Source organism: Toxorhynchites rutilus, chromosome 3 (assembly GCF_029784135.1).
Source record: "Toxorhynchites rutilus septentrionalis strain SRP chromosome 3, ASM2978413v1, whole genome shotgun sequence".
Classification (NCBI taxonomy): domain Eukaryota; kingdom Metazoa; phylum Arthropoda; class Insecta; order Diptera; family Culicidae; genus Toxorhynchites; species Toxorhynchites rutilus.
This window is the reverse complement of record NC_073746.1, coordinates 66003483-66019976: the sequence shown is the minus strand read 5'-3', so window position 1 is coordinate 66019976 and position 16494 is coordinate 66003483. Positions and strand designations below refer to the sequence as shown.

Genomic DNA, 16494 nt, shown 5'->3' with positions numbered 1-16494 from the left:
ATAAGGAAGTTTTGGGTGTTCACATAGCCACCGAGCTCGAAATGTGCCTCATCGTCGAAGAAAATTTGATGCGAAAATTCAGCATTTTGCTGCTGTCGTTCGTATGCCCGACGCATTCCATGGTCACCACGCTCTAATTTTTGTATCAGTTGGACTTGGTCCAAATGCAAAATTCGCCACAATGATGTGTTTGACAAGCCCAATTGCTGAGCACGCCGTGGAATCGAAACATTCGGGTCATCCTCCACACTGGCAGCAACAGCAGCAATATTTTCGGCCGAACGCACATTACGATGATGCACAGGTTTCACAATATCCGCTACGGATCCAGTTTGTTCGAATTTACGCACTACATTAGCGATTGTGTGCTCTGTAGGCCGTCCATGACGACCAAAATCCGTCCGTAATGCTCGAAAAACATTTTGTGCGATACTAAAACGATCCATATTGTAAAATGGCAGACATTAAACTAACGATATGACGCTTTGGTTGACAGCTATGTCAAACGGTTGTCAGCGCAGGGTTGTATACTTTCGGAAGCCCGAAATGGAAAACCCTGTAAATGCTAAAATTTATGTGGAAGAATTCTTGAAGAAGAGTTTGCTTCCACTTTATAGAAATCACGAGGTTCCTCCTCTATGCTGGCCGGATTTACATTGTGCCAAGTCTACTCTACAATGATTTTTGGAAAACAACATCATGTTAGTCGAAAATGATCTCAACCCACCTAACTGCGGCCAATTAAACGTTACTGGGCAATTGTCTAGGCCAAGTTCAAGAAGGAAGGTACACTGTCTTAAAATATGTCAGAGTTAAAAAAAAATTAGTCTGCAGCGTCCAGAAAGTGCAAAAAGTCTACTGTGCAGAATTTGATGAGTGGAGTTAAATCTAAGGTTCGATAATTATTTTTAGAAATCAACAATAAGATTGATTTTTTCATTTCATTGCTATGTAAACATAATACTCTTTAATAAAATTCACTTTTGTAAACACTTTCTGAACGTTTTCAATTTTATTTTGATGCTTGAAACAATCCTTAGTCTACATTTGTTTGACGAAAATGAAAAAATAAATCAATAAAAAAGGAGAGTTTGAAGCATTGACTCGATGATCATGTGAACTTTACATGAAAAGGGGTAAAATTGAAGCACAAATTTATAAAAACTGCTTTATGAAAAATATTTGAAAAAACTGAAAGATTTGAGAATTTAACTGTTCAACTGGATCGAGAAAAAACTGGAAGAATCCAGTTTAAAATGGAACATTGGCAACGCAGGCCACTGGTGTTATTGCATAAATACCTGATAATATTACACCTCATTATAAAATGAAGTTGGAAAGTGTAAGCGTAAAAAGGAGAGCGTAAACGTGAAACTCTATCCTTTTCGATCTGTTTATCGCAAAACATTAGATCCGTTTTTTTTTTTGTTAGGGTGCCCGTTTTCATTTTAGAGAGGAAGGGAAGCGATTTGGCGTAGTGGTAACATCCATGCCTCTCACGCTAAAGGTCACGAGTTCAATTCTCACTCCCGACATTCTTCCAAAAAAATGGAAGTAAAAAGTGACGAACCAGCAAAATGAGTTGAAAATATACAGATAAAAAAAAAATTTTTTTTTAGAGGTCCGAAAAATCATTTTTTTTATAATTTATAACACTTGAACTACTGAACCGATTCAGAAGGTCGACATATCAATTTGATCTTTTTTGTAAAAAAAACTACATTTGCAGAAAATTTGAACTTTGTTTTCGTTGTTATCGATTGTATTTGTTTTTTTTTTGGTTTTCCTGGCCAAGGGAGTTCTATTTTTTTTATTTTTTCCTGAAAGCTGAGGATTTTTTACCTAATATATTTTGAAATCGGAGAGGCGTTTTTTTTCGTTTTTGAGTTATGATTTTTCAAAGTTAACCGACGGTCCGAAAAATATTTTTTTCCATCATTAAAAAATCATAACTTTTGAATTACTCGACCGATTCTAACAATCGACATACCAAATTGAAAACAATTCTGGTCTTCTTGAATTTGTTATTATTGTTATTGTGTATTTGTTTTTTATAGTTTTCATGGTCTCGGGACCAAGGGCGCAATGTTTTTTTATATATTTTTCTTGAAAGCTGAGTATTTTTTACATCACATATCCCAAAATCAGATAGGTGTTTTTTTCTTTCGTTTTTGAGTTATATTTTTCAAAGTAATCATGTTTTTAGTCTTCGTTCAATATTTCTATGCGGTTAGACTAGATCTAACTGGTATTCAGTTTTTTTCGTGAGTGTGATATTTTTTCAAAGAAGAATATCTAATTGGCTTTAATTTGATGATTCGAACATATGAATCGGCTCAGTAGTTCAAAAGTAAACAATTTTTAAAGAGAGAGGAAAAAAAGGGAAAAAATGATTTTTCGGACCATCGGTTAACTTTGAAAAATCATAACTCAAAAACAAAAAAAAACGCCTCTCTGATTCCAAGATATGTTGTGTTAAAATTGTCAGCTTTCAAGAAGAAATATAAAAAATATAGCGCCCTAGATCCCAAGACCATGAAAACTATACAAAAATACAATCAATAATAACGAAAACAAAATTCAAATTTTCTGCAATTGTACTATTATTACAAAAAAGACCACATAATTTTCTTTAATTTGATAGGTCGCTGATCTGAATCGGTTCAGTAGTTCAAAAGTTATGAATGTTTGGAAAAAGTCATTTTTGGAAAATGCACCCAAACAAAAAAATAAAAAATACAGATCTAATATTGTGGGATAAAGAACAGATTTACCACCTTTCACGGAAATCTGAGAACAATTATATTGGTTTGGCATGGAATGGCTGTATATATATTTTTGACGTTGACGATACCAGTTCAGAAAATGTTATATTTTTATGAAATAGTTTTAAATACATTGGTTTTGATTGGGTAAACAAGCTGACCAGTCCGGAATCTGAAGCCCCTATTCATTAAACCATGACCTTCCAGATTTTATGAATTGATGCCAAAATACCCAATTATCAAATAGTTTTGCATGCAATAACAGCAGTAAATGGTTCTGAAGTACTTCGTTGCACTTTTGACTGTTCATTCGTGTTGATGGAAAGCAAAGGGTAACGTAGTACTAAGAATCATTTACTGCTGTTTTTGCATCAAAAATAATGTAATAATGAAAATGAATATTCACACCTCAATGCAACGGGCGAGTGCATGAAAAATGTCATCTGCGATTTTGTTTCATGTTTCATAGAAGATCAAACCACGTTAATGATCCGCCTTTTTTTAGCCCATCACAATATTCAACTGAAGAATTTTTACTCAAATTTCGATACGTTCCTTAAAAATATCAGAAGGGACGATCCTTAATAATATTTAACAAAAAAAAAACAGGAAGTGTGTTGTATCTGTCGTTGATTTAGTGATCATTTCTAGATCAACATGTCAAAAGGGTCTATCTTCTTGGCTCTATTCTCTTCATCGAAATTCTCTTTCGATAACCACGGCCTTTCAGACAGATTTAGCTCCAGTTTTGCCATGTAGTTTGATAAACGAGGTCACCTTTCACACTTCATATCGTCGAACACATCTGGAAATGATGTTACTGCTGAGTTATTAATGAAAGAGAATGTAGATGAAGAGGGACTTCGAAAACGAGAGCGTTACGTTGGAGGCACAAGGTTTTATGCATCCAATATTGGATATGAAAATATTCTACTGATGGGGAAGAATAATCTTCAGAAGCTTTCCTGTTAATTGCCTTTGATAGAAAAATCACAATACGAAATGCATTTGATCTCAGTATTATATGAATAGAAAACATTGAAGTAAACTCTTTCGCTTGAATGTAATTTTCAATTCCAAAGGGAATTGGCAGATTATTTTTCAGCAACGATGACATCTTTACGGATTCTTCTCGATGTTCGATAATTACCAAACGAAAAAAGTTGTGCGCGTGTATGTGTGTGTGGCGGCTGCTCCGATGCTGTTACTTTCTTGGTCGTCTTTTCAGTGGCATAACTCTCCTCCTGATGGATTCCCTTCTGGCCTAAGGTGCACAAACAGGCTCTTGGTAACACCGTTCATCAGCGTTTTCATGATGAACGAAGTTAGCTTCACCACAAAAGCGACAACATGCTCCAATCGCTGTTTAATTATAACTGAGTAGATTTCCGAGCGGCACTCGCATATATACCGATTGGTGATTTCAATAGCCTGTTTTGAAAGTAATTTTAAGGTTATTGAAACAAGTTTTTGGATCAAAAAGTACAACCCGGTGTAGAAATTAAAGACGTAGTCTTACGTCAAAAACAATAAATTTCAATCTTACGCGTCAAGGGTTCGATAGTATATTTTATCCTAAAAACTATTGTAAATCCAATCGCTTGTTTTTCAATGAATATAAATTGAAGGCGCAATCGGTTGACTTCAGAACGATCTAAAATCGGATAAAAAATTGACAAAGTTATAATACTTAGTAGACCAAAGAAGACCAAACATCTGTGTATCTTTCATATTTTGAATATCCTCTGAATGAACATTCAGCACTCACGCCACAAGTGAACTGATAAGCAACTGCTTTCCATTTTCCATCCTCCCCTTCTAAGGGAGAGAGAATTTTCTCCGATTCGTGCGTCACTCAAACCGATATCATCATATCGGGCGGGTATCCTTCGAAAGGAACCGATCTCCGACGCTCAGTTGCAGTCGAGTCGCAGTCCGAAACGGTAGTGTGAAAACGAAACATTCGCCCACAGAACCCCTCAGCCCAGTTGCTCGTTGCTCGTGCAGGGGGCAAACCATAAAGGATAATCTAAAAATACCAATCGTCCACCTCGGAAACCCAAACATTCTCGACATCACCGTAGTCGCTGTCGTTGTCGTTGTTCGTGACGAAAGATTGTCGGCGGGGAGGCGTTGGGGTGGTTGCCATCGCGCGCGATGAATATAATCAGAAGTGGAAAATGATGTCAGTCCCACCGCCGAATGCCTAAACTATTCCGGATATGGTCGACGGGAGGATGTGGGCGCGGAAGTGCCATCCAGTTCAAGTAGTAATGATTGGGGGCCGTCGTGGGTCGTCGTCGTGTCCAGTGCGCGACCAGACAGCACAGGATAGTGTGTGACAATTTTGGGCCCGAATTGGGCTGTGAAGATCTATAGATGGATGGCTTGGTCAGATGTGGTGAGGATTAATATTCTTCAACAGTGAGTGGATATTACATAAGAAAAATGAGATGCTATGTAACAAACGAAATTCGGCAGGCGCACGGGATGTTTTGAAAACAATACCAGCGGCTATAATGTGATGATGGTTGTTCGGTGAATTCCATTATATAATGTGTTGCTACCCATTGTTATGTAGTGAAGGTTGTGCGATTGTGAGACTGTTTTTCCTTCTCGGAAACGGTACGGAATTGGGGTGTGGGGCAACCGATGAACTCGAAACGTGACTTCGCAGTAACTGGAACGACGTCACGTATTGCCGCCGCCGCGAATATCCTTCGAACGAATCCGAAGTGAGTGAGTGAACTGGATAAATCTATGCCCGAGGAGGGGCAGCACTTTGCGAGATAGGAAGCTCGCCTCGGTTCGGTTTTGTGTTGTGACGAGGAGCAGAGTGTAGCAACAGTCGAACGAGAAAGAAGCCAGTCAGTCAGTCTTTTCGGGAGAAAAATAGTGCACTGGAAATGTTTGTGCATGATGGGATTTGGAATTTGAGCCTTTCCTTATCGGAGAAACCTTTGTCAAGCAAGCCGAACGCAGAGCGAAGATGGCAGTGATGAGTGGCATAATAAGTATCGGGATTAAGTTTTCATCGCAGACGAGGATAATTGCGAAATAAAATACTGATGCGTAACACCCCCGCAACTGTTGTGAGCGCTATTAGAAGTGTGTGTGTAGGGGGGAGGTTATGGATCGGATGTGGATAGTAATCGCAATCGATAAAGCAAACCGAGTCGTGTAAATTTGAACTCCCCGCTCTCGGGTAGACGGTCGTGAGTTTGTCTGTGTGTGTGGGTTTATGTTGAAAAGCTATTCAGTAGCGAGTCGATTTTATTACGATGCTAGAGCAACTGATAACGACAACAATAACAACAAACGAGACGTCAACAATCCAACGATTCGAGGTTGAATATCATGCTCACAGAGCACCGTCAGCAGCAGGAGCAGCAGCAACCGAAACACGAAGGAGGTGCGGTCGCCGCTCTTCGGAAAGCACTTGCCAAGCAAAGTCAGAAAATCACACGGAATCAGTTCTGCTCATCCCAAGATAATTTGGGGGCTTCCGAGTATCGGAAGGACAGGAGAATCCATGGACTGCAGCTACCGTTGCATCCACTCCAGCTAGTCGGTTGGGTTGCGTTAGTTCTGTTTGGCTATTCGACGTTCGCTATCTTGCTGCCAGCACTGAGTCCCTCGGTGCAGCAGCCTCTATACTGTCTGCTAGTGGCGCTCTATTTGCTTCATCTGGTTTCGCATCTGGCAGCACTGTTGCTCGATCCGGCCGACGCCGAGCTTCGTCGTAACAGGACCCGAACGGTTGTGCCCGAGTTTGACCGCAGTAAGCATTCGCACGTGATTGAGAACGGTCGGTGTCATCTGTGCAACATCAAAACCAGCAGCCAGCGGACTAAACACTGCAGTGTCTGCAACAAGTGCGTCGGTACATTCGATCATCACTGCAAATGGTTAAATCACTGTGTTGGCGGGCGAAACTATGCGGCATTCCTTATGTGCGTGGTGAGTGCTGTCATCGCAGCGTTGGTCATTTTGACCGCTGCAATCGTGGAGATTGTGCTCTACCATGTGCAGCCTGAGTGGCTGAATCTCGCGTGGTTTGGTTTTTCGAGTAATGCCACCTCCACAGCGATTGTTGATATCGCCACGGAACGCACCGATAGCGAGCTGAAAAATGAAACGCTAGCTAGCACTCCATTGCCGATGCTTTTGGATAACATCACTAGCTCTGCTCAGGATCTACTACTGAATCAAACATACTTCAATGACACACCGGACAATATCACCGATTGCGAGGAAGCGGTCACCGTCAAACCGCTTGAAGCAACCGGGATCAGTGTCAACAACACCATCCTTTTGGTGTTCATCGGATTTCTTGGTATCCTGGCGGCGATAGCAGCCGGACTGCTGCTCCATCTGTGCTTCTTTCACATCTACATATCCTTCCTTGGCCTCACCACCTACGAATATATCCGCAACAATCGGCACAATGTCATGACCAACCTGCCCACCACCATTGCTCACAGTGCACGCAACCTGGCGAACGGCCCTTCCACCGCTACATCCGCAACGGTCACGGCCACCTCGAAGCTATCGGCAGTGACGAACTGCACCAAAGCCAGCTACAACATACCCGATATCTACATCTGCTCTTCGATCAATCCTTCGGTCCTACCGGTGCTGGGAACCCTGAACGACCTGAACCGGCAGCGACCTCGTACCTTGCATTGCTGTGATAACTCGAAGGAATGTACGAACAATATCACTTCGGCCGGTCTCCGGAAGTTGGATTCGGTTTCGCTTGGGAATAGCAGTTCCGCGACCGGTAATACCACCACCCATCAGAAGGCTGCCTTCTACATGTGTTCGATGCTGGAGGAGCGCAACGTCGCCGCGGTCAAGGGTCACCCACGGGAGAAGTGTGAGTCGCGAACGTTCCATTGTTGCTCCCAGTACAGCCAAACTGTGAACGGGGATGACTTCGAAACCACCACCACTTCGGAGTCGTTCGTGCAGTACAGTGAACAGTGCACATTTTGTAGTTTTAAGGTCAAACCGTCCGGGAGTGTACCGGACAAGAGTGATGAAATTGTTACGCTCCAGGAGAAGCAATGTTGCGTCAAGACGCACACCAAGCACCACCGGTGGAAAAGAAAATGGAACTGCTGTTCGAATGTTCCGGACAGTCCAGATGTTCCGGGTGATCCGGTGCGATCAATATCGGCCGTTGTGCAGCAACAGCAGCAGCACCGGCAACCAGAGCCACCCTTACCCGCGATCACCAATGTCCTAGAACATGAACGTCCCCAACATCATCAGCAGTCTCTGCTGCAACAGCAGCGGCAGCAGCATCCCAGACAATGCGAACTGACAAATAATGAAAATCGTGCCAATAACAATAGAAAAAACAACTGTGTTAGCAATAATAACTGTAGTACCAACACCGGCAGCGGTGTCAGTAGTGAAAATGGATACTTTAGCCCTAGCAGCCCGGTGTCGATTGGTAACCACCAGAATGCTGTCAATAATAACCACCACACCACTAGCTACAATACACGCTCTAGCACTAGCAACGGGAACAACAATCGCATCCTGAACGATGCCAACGGCAACGATATAACGTTGGTGCCCAACAGTGTCTCACCGGTTCCGAAGCGTCCGCGAGCCCGCTTGGTACGACCTTGGCCCGTTGTTCGTCTACGCCACATGATCAGAATGATCGATCGCTACCGTAGACCGCGCTGTAGACCAGGCGTACAGCCTCAGCAGCAGCCGCAGTCCCAACAAGGCACCGCTACCGTGAAACAGAACCAGGTACGACCGCTCTCAACGACGGAATGCACTTCCGCGGTAATCGCGGGCATATCCGGGGCTTGCGGACCAGGCTCATCATCCGTCCAGCAGCAGCAGCAGCAGCAGCAGCAGCAACACGGAAAGATCCTTCCCACATCGGTTATCAGGAGCGAAGCTCCGCCCACGATGCCGGCGTTGCCGCCGCCAGCCCGTCGCAAGCTCAAGAATACCACCGACGATCTGCAGGAACTCGCCGATACGCTTGCCTTAATCCATCAGCAGCACTCATCCCCAAATCAACAGCAACAGCACCAGCAGCAGCCATCAATCCGAATACCGCTCAATCCGTCGTACAGGCGTAGCCGCCGAAAGAACATCATACGTAACCGCAGTCCCACGCTGTCGCCCATCCACGAGTCGGGCCTGTCCAATCCGACCTCGCCGCAGCCCTGCCGGCACTCGTCGTGCTCTCCCAGTATTTCGTCGCTCGCCTCCGGTGTGGCGCTAACGAACGTGGTGTGCGGTAGTGGTTCCCACAGGAACCACCTGTCGTCCAGCGTTGATAGATCCAGCTAAGCCCCAGCTCTGTCTCTCAGTGGGTGCAGCTCGCAAAAAACTAGCAACAAAAACCTTATGTATACTCGCTATGTCTATGTCCGTCTCTTTTTCTCTGTATGTTCCTCCAGTCAGTCATTCAGTCAGTGTTGAATCGTGTTAAAAAACCCCTCTATTGTAGCTAAAGCAAACCAAATGTGAGATCAGAAGTATTTGTGAAACAACGAAATGACAATTTCTAAGAAGAAAAATTTTGTGATGAAATATGAAGAGCTGAAAATCATTGGATTTTATTTTTTGGAGATGCGAGTTTATCTTTTAACCACGGAACGATGGCGAACACAAAAAAAATAAGGAAAGAAGAATTATCTAAATTAGTGTTAGTTAAATTAAATTGACTGTGAGCAAAAATAAAGAAGACATTAAGAAGGATACCAGAAAAAAAAATCCGTAGAAACGGAAAGCGTCCTATATATTATTATTATTATATATTTGTTTTATGAGACAAGGAAACAAAGTTTTAAAAAGAAAGTATATCGTAATAAAAGTATTTGTTTCTAGAACGAGTAAAACATCCAGAACTCACGTCTCGTCTTTCATGATTTCTTGAGAAAACTACTTGAATTGTGTTTGAGCATGTTATGGCTTGGGGTCGTCCTGGCTTGAGAGGCGCAAAGATCACTTAATGTGTCATTTTCGTGCAACGAATTGATTCAGTCTCGGACTCGGTGTTTCGGTAGGTTCCCGTTTTGCGAAGGTTCACATTTTATTAATTATTTAGCTTTTTAAAATAGGAACAAAATATTTACTAAAGTGTATATCTGCCACATAAAAAATGGATCTCCTGACATGAGGATTTCAGATGCTGAAATCACTGAGTTTCCCTTGCTAGCTTCAGCGGGAGCTGGGAAGTCGTTTCAACGTGTTCCTCGGAAATTCGGAAGAGTTCACCCGCCTCTACAAGCCACCCGTTTGCAAAAAAAGAATGCAAACCTCTCTTCTTTATCTCCCGCTCATCCCCTCGCCTTCCGACTCTGTTATTTACGCTGTTGTGTCCTCTCCCCGTGTCTAGATCTATCCAGAAGATGCACTAGGAATCGGGTCGTGGTCTGTTTTCTTCGTAGCTTGACCGGATGACATCCGGGGCGGGTGTCTTGAGTGTCACCCCTCCAATCAAATTTGTTTGTCCAGTGTTGTTTTCTTTCTCTAATGAAAAATCAAATTTATTGATCTAAGAAACCTAAATTTAAGGATATAAAAATAAAGGGTGATTTTTTAAGCGTTTAGAAATAGAAAAACACAGGAAAATTGCAATAAATATAAAATTTATTATTCGGGGTTAAAGAGCTGTCAATGCATCCCGGAAAATGTGCAATTCGGTGAGGTTTATGGTCCGAACGAACCATTGTCCCATACTTCTTTGAAGATGAAGATGAGAACAACGTTATTATTAGCTAGCTGAACCGGCGAAAATTGATTTTTTGACATTCACGTTTTCTTATTAAGCAAACGTTCATGGGTTCAATCGCAGAACTCTCCATTGATTGATCCTCTAATTGACTCTTTTCAATTTTCTTTTTCTGTAAAATTCCTATTACTTCTACCAAAACTCGTCATAATTCTTTCGATTCTTTCCTCGGGGTTTGTGCTTACCAACACGTTTGACCTTCCATTTTATTTATATAGAGAGAAGATATATGTAGAGGTGCGTTATTTCTCCTGAAAATCAATTACCATTTTCGAACAAAGATCAATTTCGTTTGCGCAAACATTGGGTAAATGATCTTGGTTTGTCCGATTTTGGGTGTTTACGCGCAACTATTAAACGCAAATCGATTTTTCTTCATGAAAATCACAAATAATCAATACGAGTTTGGGTTTGCTGAAAAGCCCCAAGTCTCTAGTTGCTAATATTACTATGGTAGTATTGGCGTTGAAACTATTCAAATTTTTATGTTTTATTATGGTTTGTCCACCTCTGATCATGGTTTGTCCAAAAAATGATCATGGTTTGTCCGGTTTTAGAAATCACCATTTTTGAATGAAAAAAATCGTAGATGTTGCAATTCTCATTGCTTGAGTTTACTGTCATCATATTGATCCATTCATAATTTAGGCATTCTTCAGAATATTGAATATTTCTAGAATATTTCTTGGTCATTTTCAGAATTTAGGTCATCGAAATGCGTTAATCGCATGGTTTAGCAATGTAAATCTGATACAAATGGTGTGCAAGCATGATGTTTACAATATTTGTAAGTGTTATAATCAAGAAAAGGTCTGAATACGTGCCAAATAATCATCTGGGGATTGATTGAAAGTTGACACCAATAGAAGGTGGGGTTTATAATCCTTGAAAACATGTGAATCCGTAAGAATATACTACAAAACTACTGTAATTCATGAAAAAGACTATTTTATTTATATGTTTTGAAACATTCGAATACCTGACACAGGTGTGCTTAATTAGTGCAGTCAAAAATGTGGACAAACCAGGATCATATTTTCGACTGGACAAACCAAAATCATTCACCTTATCAGGTGTACCGGTAAGTTTCTTCGGTTCTACAACAGATGGCGTAACTTGATTATTATTCCAGTGGATCAGATTTCCAGACAATTGTTGGAAAGCTACTGTCATTGCGCGTCTTTTTCAGAAGCGTAAACAACATAAAGGGTGTGTCACATCAAATTGCATCACGGAAAAAACGCTGTAGAAATTTAATTTTTAGGAATTATATCTTCAGCTTTCGCTTATAATCAGATAAGAGTGTATAGATCACGTTGGCCATGCTTCACTGTAAATTTTTCGTAAATTTGGAAAAATGTCGTCGAACGAAAAAGAGCGTCGTGAATTAATCCTGTGCACTCATTTCGAGAATCCGGAGTTGTCACATCGGGACATCGTTAAGATGCTGGGAATCGTCCAATCCACGGTCAGCAGAGTACTAAAACGATACTTCGAGAACCTAACCATCAACCGGAAGGTGAAGAACGGCAAAAATGGATGCTCCGTCAGTGAAAAAGATCACAAGCGCGTAGTTAAGCAGTTTAGACGTGATCCGAGAAGTTCGGTCCGGGATGTCTCCAATAAGCTGAATTTGTGAAGTTCATTCGTCCAGCGGACCAAGCAGCGGGAGGGCCTGCGTACATACAAGGTTCAGAAGGCTCCTAACCGCGACGAAAGGCGAAACATGGTGGGGAAGACGCGAGCCCGGAAGCTGTACACCGAAATGCTGACGAAGCCGCATTGCCTGGTAATGGACGACGAAACCAACGTCAAAGCGGACTTTCGTCAGCTGCCGGGCCTGTTGTTCTTCTCCGCAGAGGACAAATTCAGCGTTCCGGAGGAGATTCGCAAGCAGAAACTATCCAAGTTTGCCAAAAAGTACATGGTGTGGCAAGCGATCTGCTCTTGCGGAAAGCGGAGCGCCCCCTTCGTGATGACCGGCACGGTAAACGGGCAGGTTTACCTTAAGGAGTGCCTACAGAAGCGCTTACTACCACTATTGAAGCAGCACGAGGGCCCGACCATCTTCTGGCCGGATCTCGCTTCGTGTCACTATTCAAAGGACGTGTTGGAGTGGTACGAAGCCAACGGGGTCACCTTCGTGCCGAAGGAAATGAACCCGCCCAACGCGCCGGAGCTTCGCCCAATAGAGAAATATTGGGCGATTATGAAGCAGGCCCTCCGGAAGAACCCAAAAGTTGTCAAATCGGAGGCGGACTTCAAGAGAAAATGGATTTCTGTTAAAAAAAAACTACAACCTGACGTTGTACAAAATCTTATGGACGGGGTAAAGAGGAAGGTGCGAGCATACGGGCTTGGGCTCGAAGTATGAATAAAAAGAAAAAGCCAAAAGTTTTTTAATAGTTTTTATTTTACTGTCTAAAATTTTCAAAAGGATCGGTCTACTGGGCGAATTTCTACAGAGTTTTTTCCGTGATGCAATTTGATGTGACACACCCTTTAGTTGTTTGCCACTTCGAATATGTCGAATTTCGTACCAAAGAGAGGGTTTTTACGGGGAATGTTACTTCATTTCATCAATATGAAGAAAAAAGCTTCGGAAAGTCATCGCATTTTGGTGGAAGTTTATGGCGTTTGCACGGTTCGAAAGTGGTAAGACGAAAAACGTTCCGGACCGCCAAAAAAGTTTGAAGATGAAGAATTGGAGGCTTTACTCGATCAAGATCCCTCACAAAAGCAACAAGAACTTGCAGATATACTTTGAGTAGCTCAGAAAACCATATCCGATCATTTAAAAGCAATGGGAATGATCCGAAAGATAGGACATTGGGTGCCGTATGAATTGAAGCCACGAGACGTCGAACGCCGTTTCTTCACGTGCGAACTGCTCCAACGGCATAAAAGAAAGGGTTTTTTACATCGAATCGTTACGGACGATGAAAAGTGGGTCCATTGCGACAATCGTAAACGTCGGGCAACGTAAGGATACACCGACCATGCATCAACATCGACGACCGTGCGGAATATTCACGGCCAGAAGGTTATGCTGTCCATTTGGTAGGACCAGCTGGGTGTGGTGTACTATAAGCTGCTAAAACCGAATGAAACCATTACGGGGGATCTCTACCGATGACAATTGATGCTTTCGAGCCGTGCACTGAAGGAAAAGTGGTCACAATACAAGCAAAGACATGATAAAGTTATTTTGCAGAACGACGATGCTCGGCCGTATGTCGCGAAACTGGTCAACTTGGAAATTCAACGTTTTCAGTTCGCTGTTAGATACTGCTAACATGAAATTCCTTGCTTAAGAGTGGGTGGTAGGCGAAAGGTGGTAAAGACGGACACCTCAAGTAAACGTTGATTTTTTTCGTGAAATTCACAAAAAAATATATAGCTATCTCACCACAAATTGATAGTCTAGTTCTCTTTTTATAATAAAATTTATCTTTGAGGCAGAAATTTTGAAAAATGAATGTGTCCGGCATCTTTGAAAAAAATAAAATCGAGTCGGGAAAGACGGACAAATAATGGGAAAGATGGACACTAACTGAAGGAGTAGATTATCAAATTGTTTTCAAACCAAAAATTCCTTTCCCTTCGGTGGAGTTCCCGTCTTATCCGACTTGATTAGTATTTTTTTTTTTCATCAATATTTCTGGAGTAAAAATGAGAAAACTTCACCGCTGATTCGATCAACTGGAAGAGAAGTGATGCTAAACACTCACGTAAGGAAAAATACTTCAAAAAATTACTCAATAACAATGAAAACCTTATTTTTTGCAAACGAAAATTTACATCAAGCTGATCTTTGTAGATTACTTTTTTGTTCTTATTAACAATTTTAACAGAAGGGCAGCTAGGTGTACACAGTAAGTGTCAAAGGTATTGATACACTGTATTGTAAGTTTATACATAATAAAAATAAAAAATAAAAATGTAATTTATCAATCATACATAGGTGCCGTCTTTCCCATCCTGTCCGTTTTTCCCGACTTTTTCCTACCACCAATCACTGATTAGAGGCGAATAAACTGAAGAATAAATAACGGTAGACGTTTATGCTGAAACTTGAAAGTTTTTTTTTCGAAACATATATAAGTATCATGGTCATGGCACCCATGTACGGGAAGCGATGGGGCAAACCGCCCCATCGCTTCCCGTACACTACGCCACTGTTCCGGTCCAAACCAAACGGAAAAGCGCTAGATATAACCCGGATCTGGTAAGATAGTTCTTCACAGGTTGGACCAAACAAACTGTGTGTTGACGTGGCTAATCGGAAGCACACCAACGATATTTTTGTCGCCCAACGATTTACGTTGGAATACCGTGTCTACGTTGTTTCCCGTGACGTAAAAATTTCGAGGGTGATAACCGAAGTGGGTCTGACGTGTGAATCAATTAAGAGTATTGAAGTTGGCAGGTTTAAAAAGTTTCTCTTGTTGAGTGTTAAAATCTTGGACTGCCTCCAACTCGGAACAGATTTCCTTGTAGAAGAAAAAACGTAGTTTCGAGTCATTTTTCTGGTTCCGTTCTTTCTGGCTACGTGATGGTAGAGAAACTGAGGCTACCTGTTCTTCTTTTTGTCCCTAAGACCATGACTAAAGTTTATTTTTAATAGTAAATTAGAAATTCGTGTTTTTTTGCCCTTAGAGTGCATAAGTCAGGATGGTTTAAAAAATCGTGAAAATATACAATTTTTTTTAAATTTGTGAGTTTTGGACCTTTTTTTTTGTTCGGTACGATATAACAAAGCAATGAGTAAAAAGATTTGGAGGGACTGGTTTCACACACAAATCACAAGAAAAGACCGTGAACGAATCTCTCGTGGAAACGTAACGTTATTTCTTGAATGTCAACTCAAAAATAGTTTGACTTATACAAAGTACAGCTGATTCGATATGGTATGGTATGAACCTCGGCCATTGAAAAAAATTTTTTTGCAGAAAGGCAGTTTTTAAAAATAGCTTTTAGCAGGTTTTTTTTGCGATTTCTGTTTGTTTACAATAGTAAAATTTAAAAATAATATTGTTTTATGGTTCTTGCGGTAGAGAGATGGATATAAAAGATTTATTCACATCAAATTATGAATAAATCGGTTCAGTAGAACTTAGATACCCCATCCAATGGCTATAACTTTGTAAATAATGGGATTTTCGAAAAAAATCCTTTCTAGGGTAAATTCTTGAATATCTAAACTTGAGAAATATGTATATAATATATATATCTAGCTGATAACAAGTCTGTCTGTAACGGCAGCGAGGACATCCTTTCTTATATTAGCCTGTAGGTTTAAGTCTGAAGGCCGTACTCGAAAAAAAAATGCAACGGACAAAAAAGATCAGAAAAATTTCCTTTTATTTTGGATTGTTTTGAAACTTCTAGAGAATAAATAAACATATATGTGCTAAGTTTTTGCGAAGTTGGTTTATACAACCTCCTCTCCTAGGCTAAATGCGCACACCTTGGACTTAACGCTACCAATCAAGTCCTATACAACACTTGTGCCATCTTGCGCCATTTTGCACCATCATACAAACTTTAATCCACTCTTTCTTCAAATCCTGGTCGTTTTTGAGAACCTTTCCTGAACCTTTCCCTTCATAATCGCCCAGAACTTTTCTATTGGCCGAAGTTCTGACAAGTTTGATTTTTCTCCTTCGGCACAAAAACAACATCGTTGGCTTCGTACCACTCCATCATCGGCTTCGCGTAATGGTACGATGCCAGACTCGACCAGAACAGAGTGTCGCCTTCGTGGGCAGGCGCTGCTGGAGGCACTCTTCTTTATATGTTTGACCGTTGATGGTGCCGATCGTTACGTATGGCTTGTTGAATTTGTCGCACCCAAGTACTTCTTGGCGTCCTTTTTTGCCAGGAATCTTTCCGGAACATCCAGACGGAACATGTCGACGAAAAACTCCAGGCCGGTAATTCTGCTTGGCGTTC

General features: G+C 41.4%; 2 protein-coding genes across 3 annotated transcripts in view; both read left to right on the top strand.

Annotated features, from left to right (window-relative positions):
* The window catches only part of LOC129776503 (tRNA-dihydrouridine(16/17) synthase [NAD(P)(+)]-like), a 258069-nt gene that overhangs the window by 28864 nt on the left and 212711 nt on the right, over window positions 1-16494 (top strand). The gene's annotated exons all lie outside the window — the stretch shown is intronic.
* On the top strand, window positions 4687-9634 carry LOC129776502 (uncharacterized). Its single transcript, XM_055782182.1, has one exon. It carries the CDS (start codon window positions 6123-6125, stop codon window positions 9090-9092), a length of 2970 nt encoding a protein of 989 aa, XP_055638157.1. The 5' UTR covers window positions 4687-6122; the 3' UTR covers window positions 9093-9634.

Bases quoted from the DNA above. Each gene is read 5' to 3' on its own strand.
- LOC129776502 (XM_055782182.1), top strand. From the start codon at position 6,123: ATGCTCACAGAGCACCGTCAGCAGCAGGAGCAGCAGCAACCGAAACAC.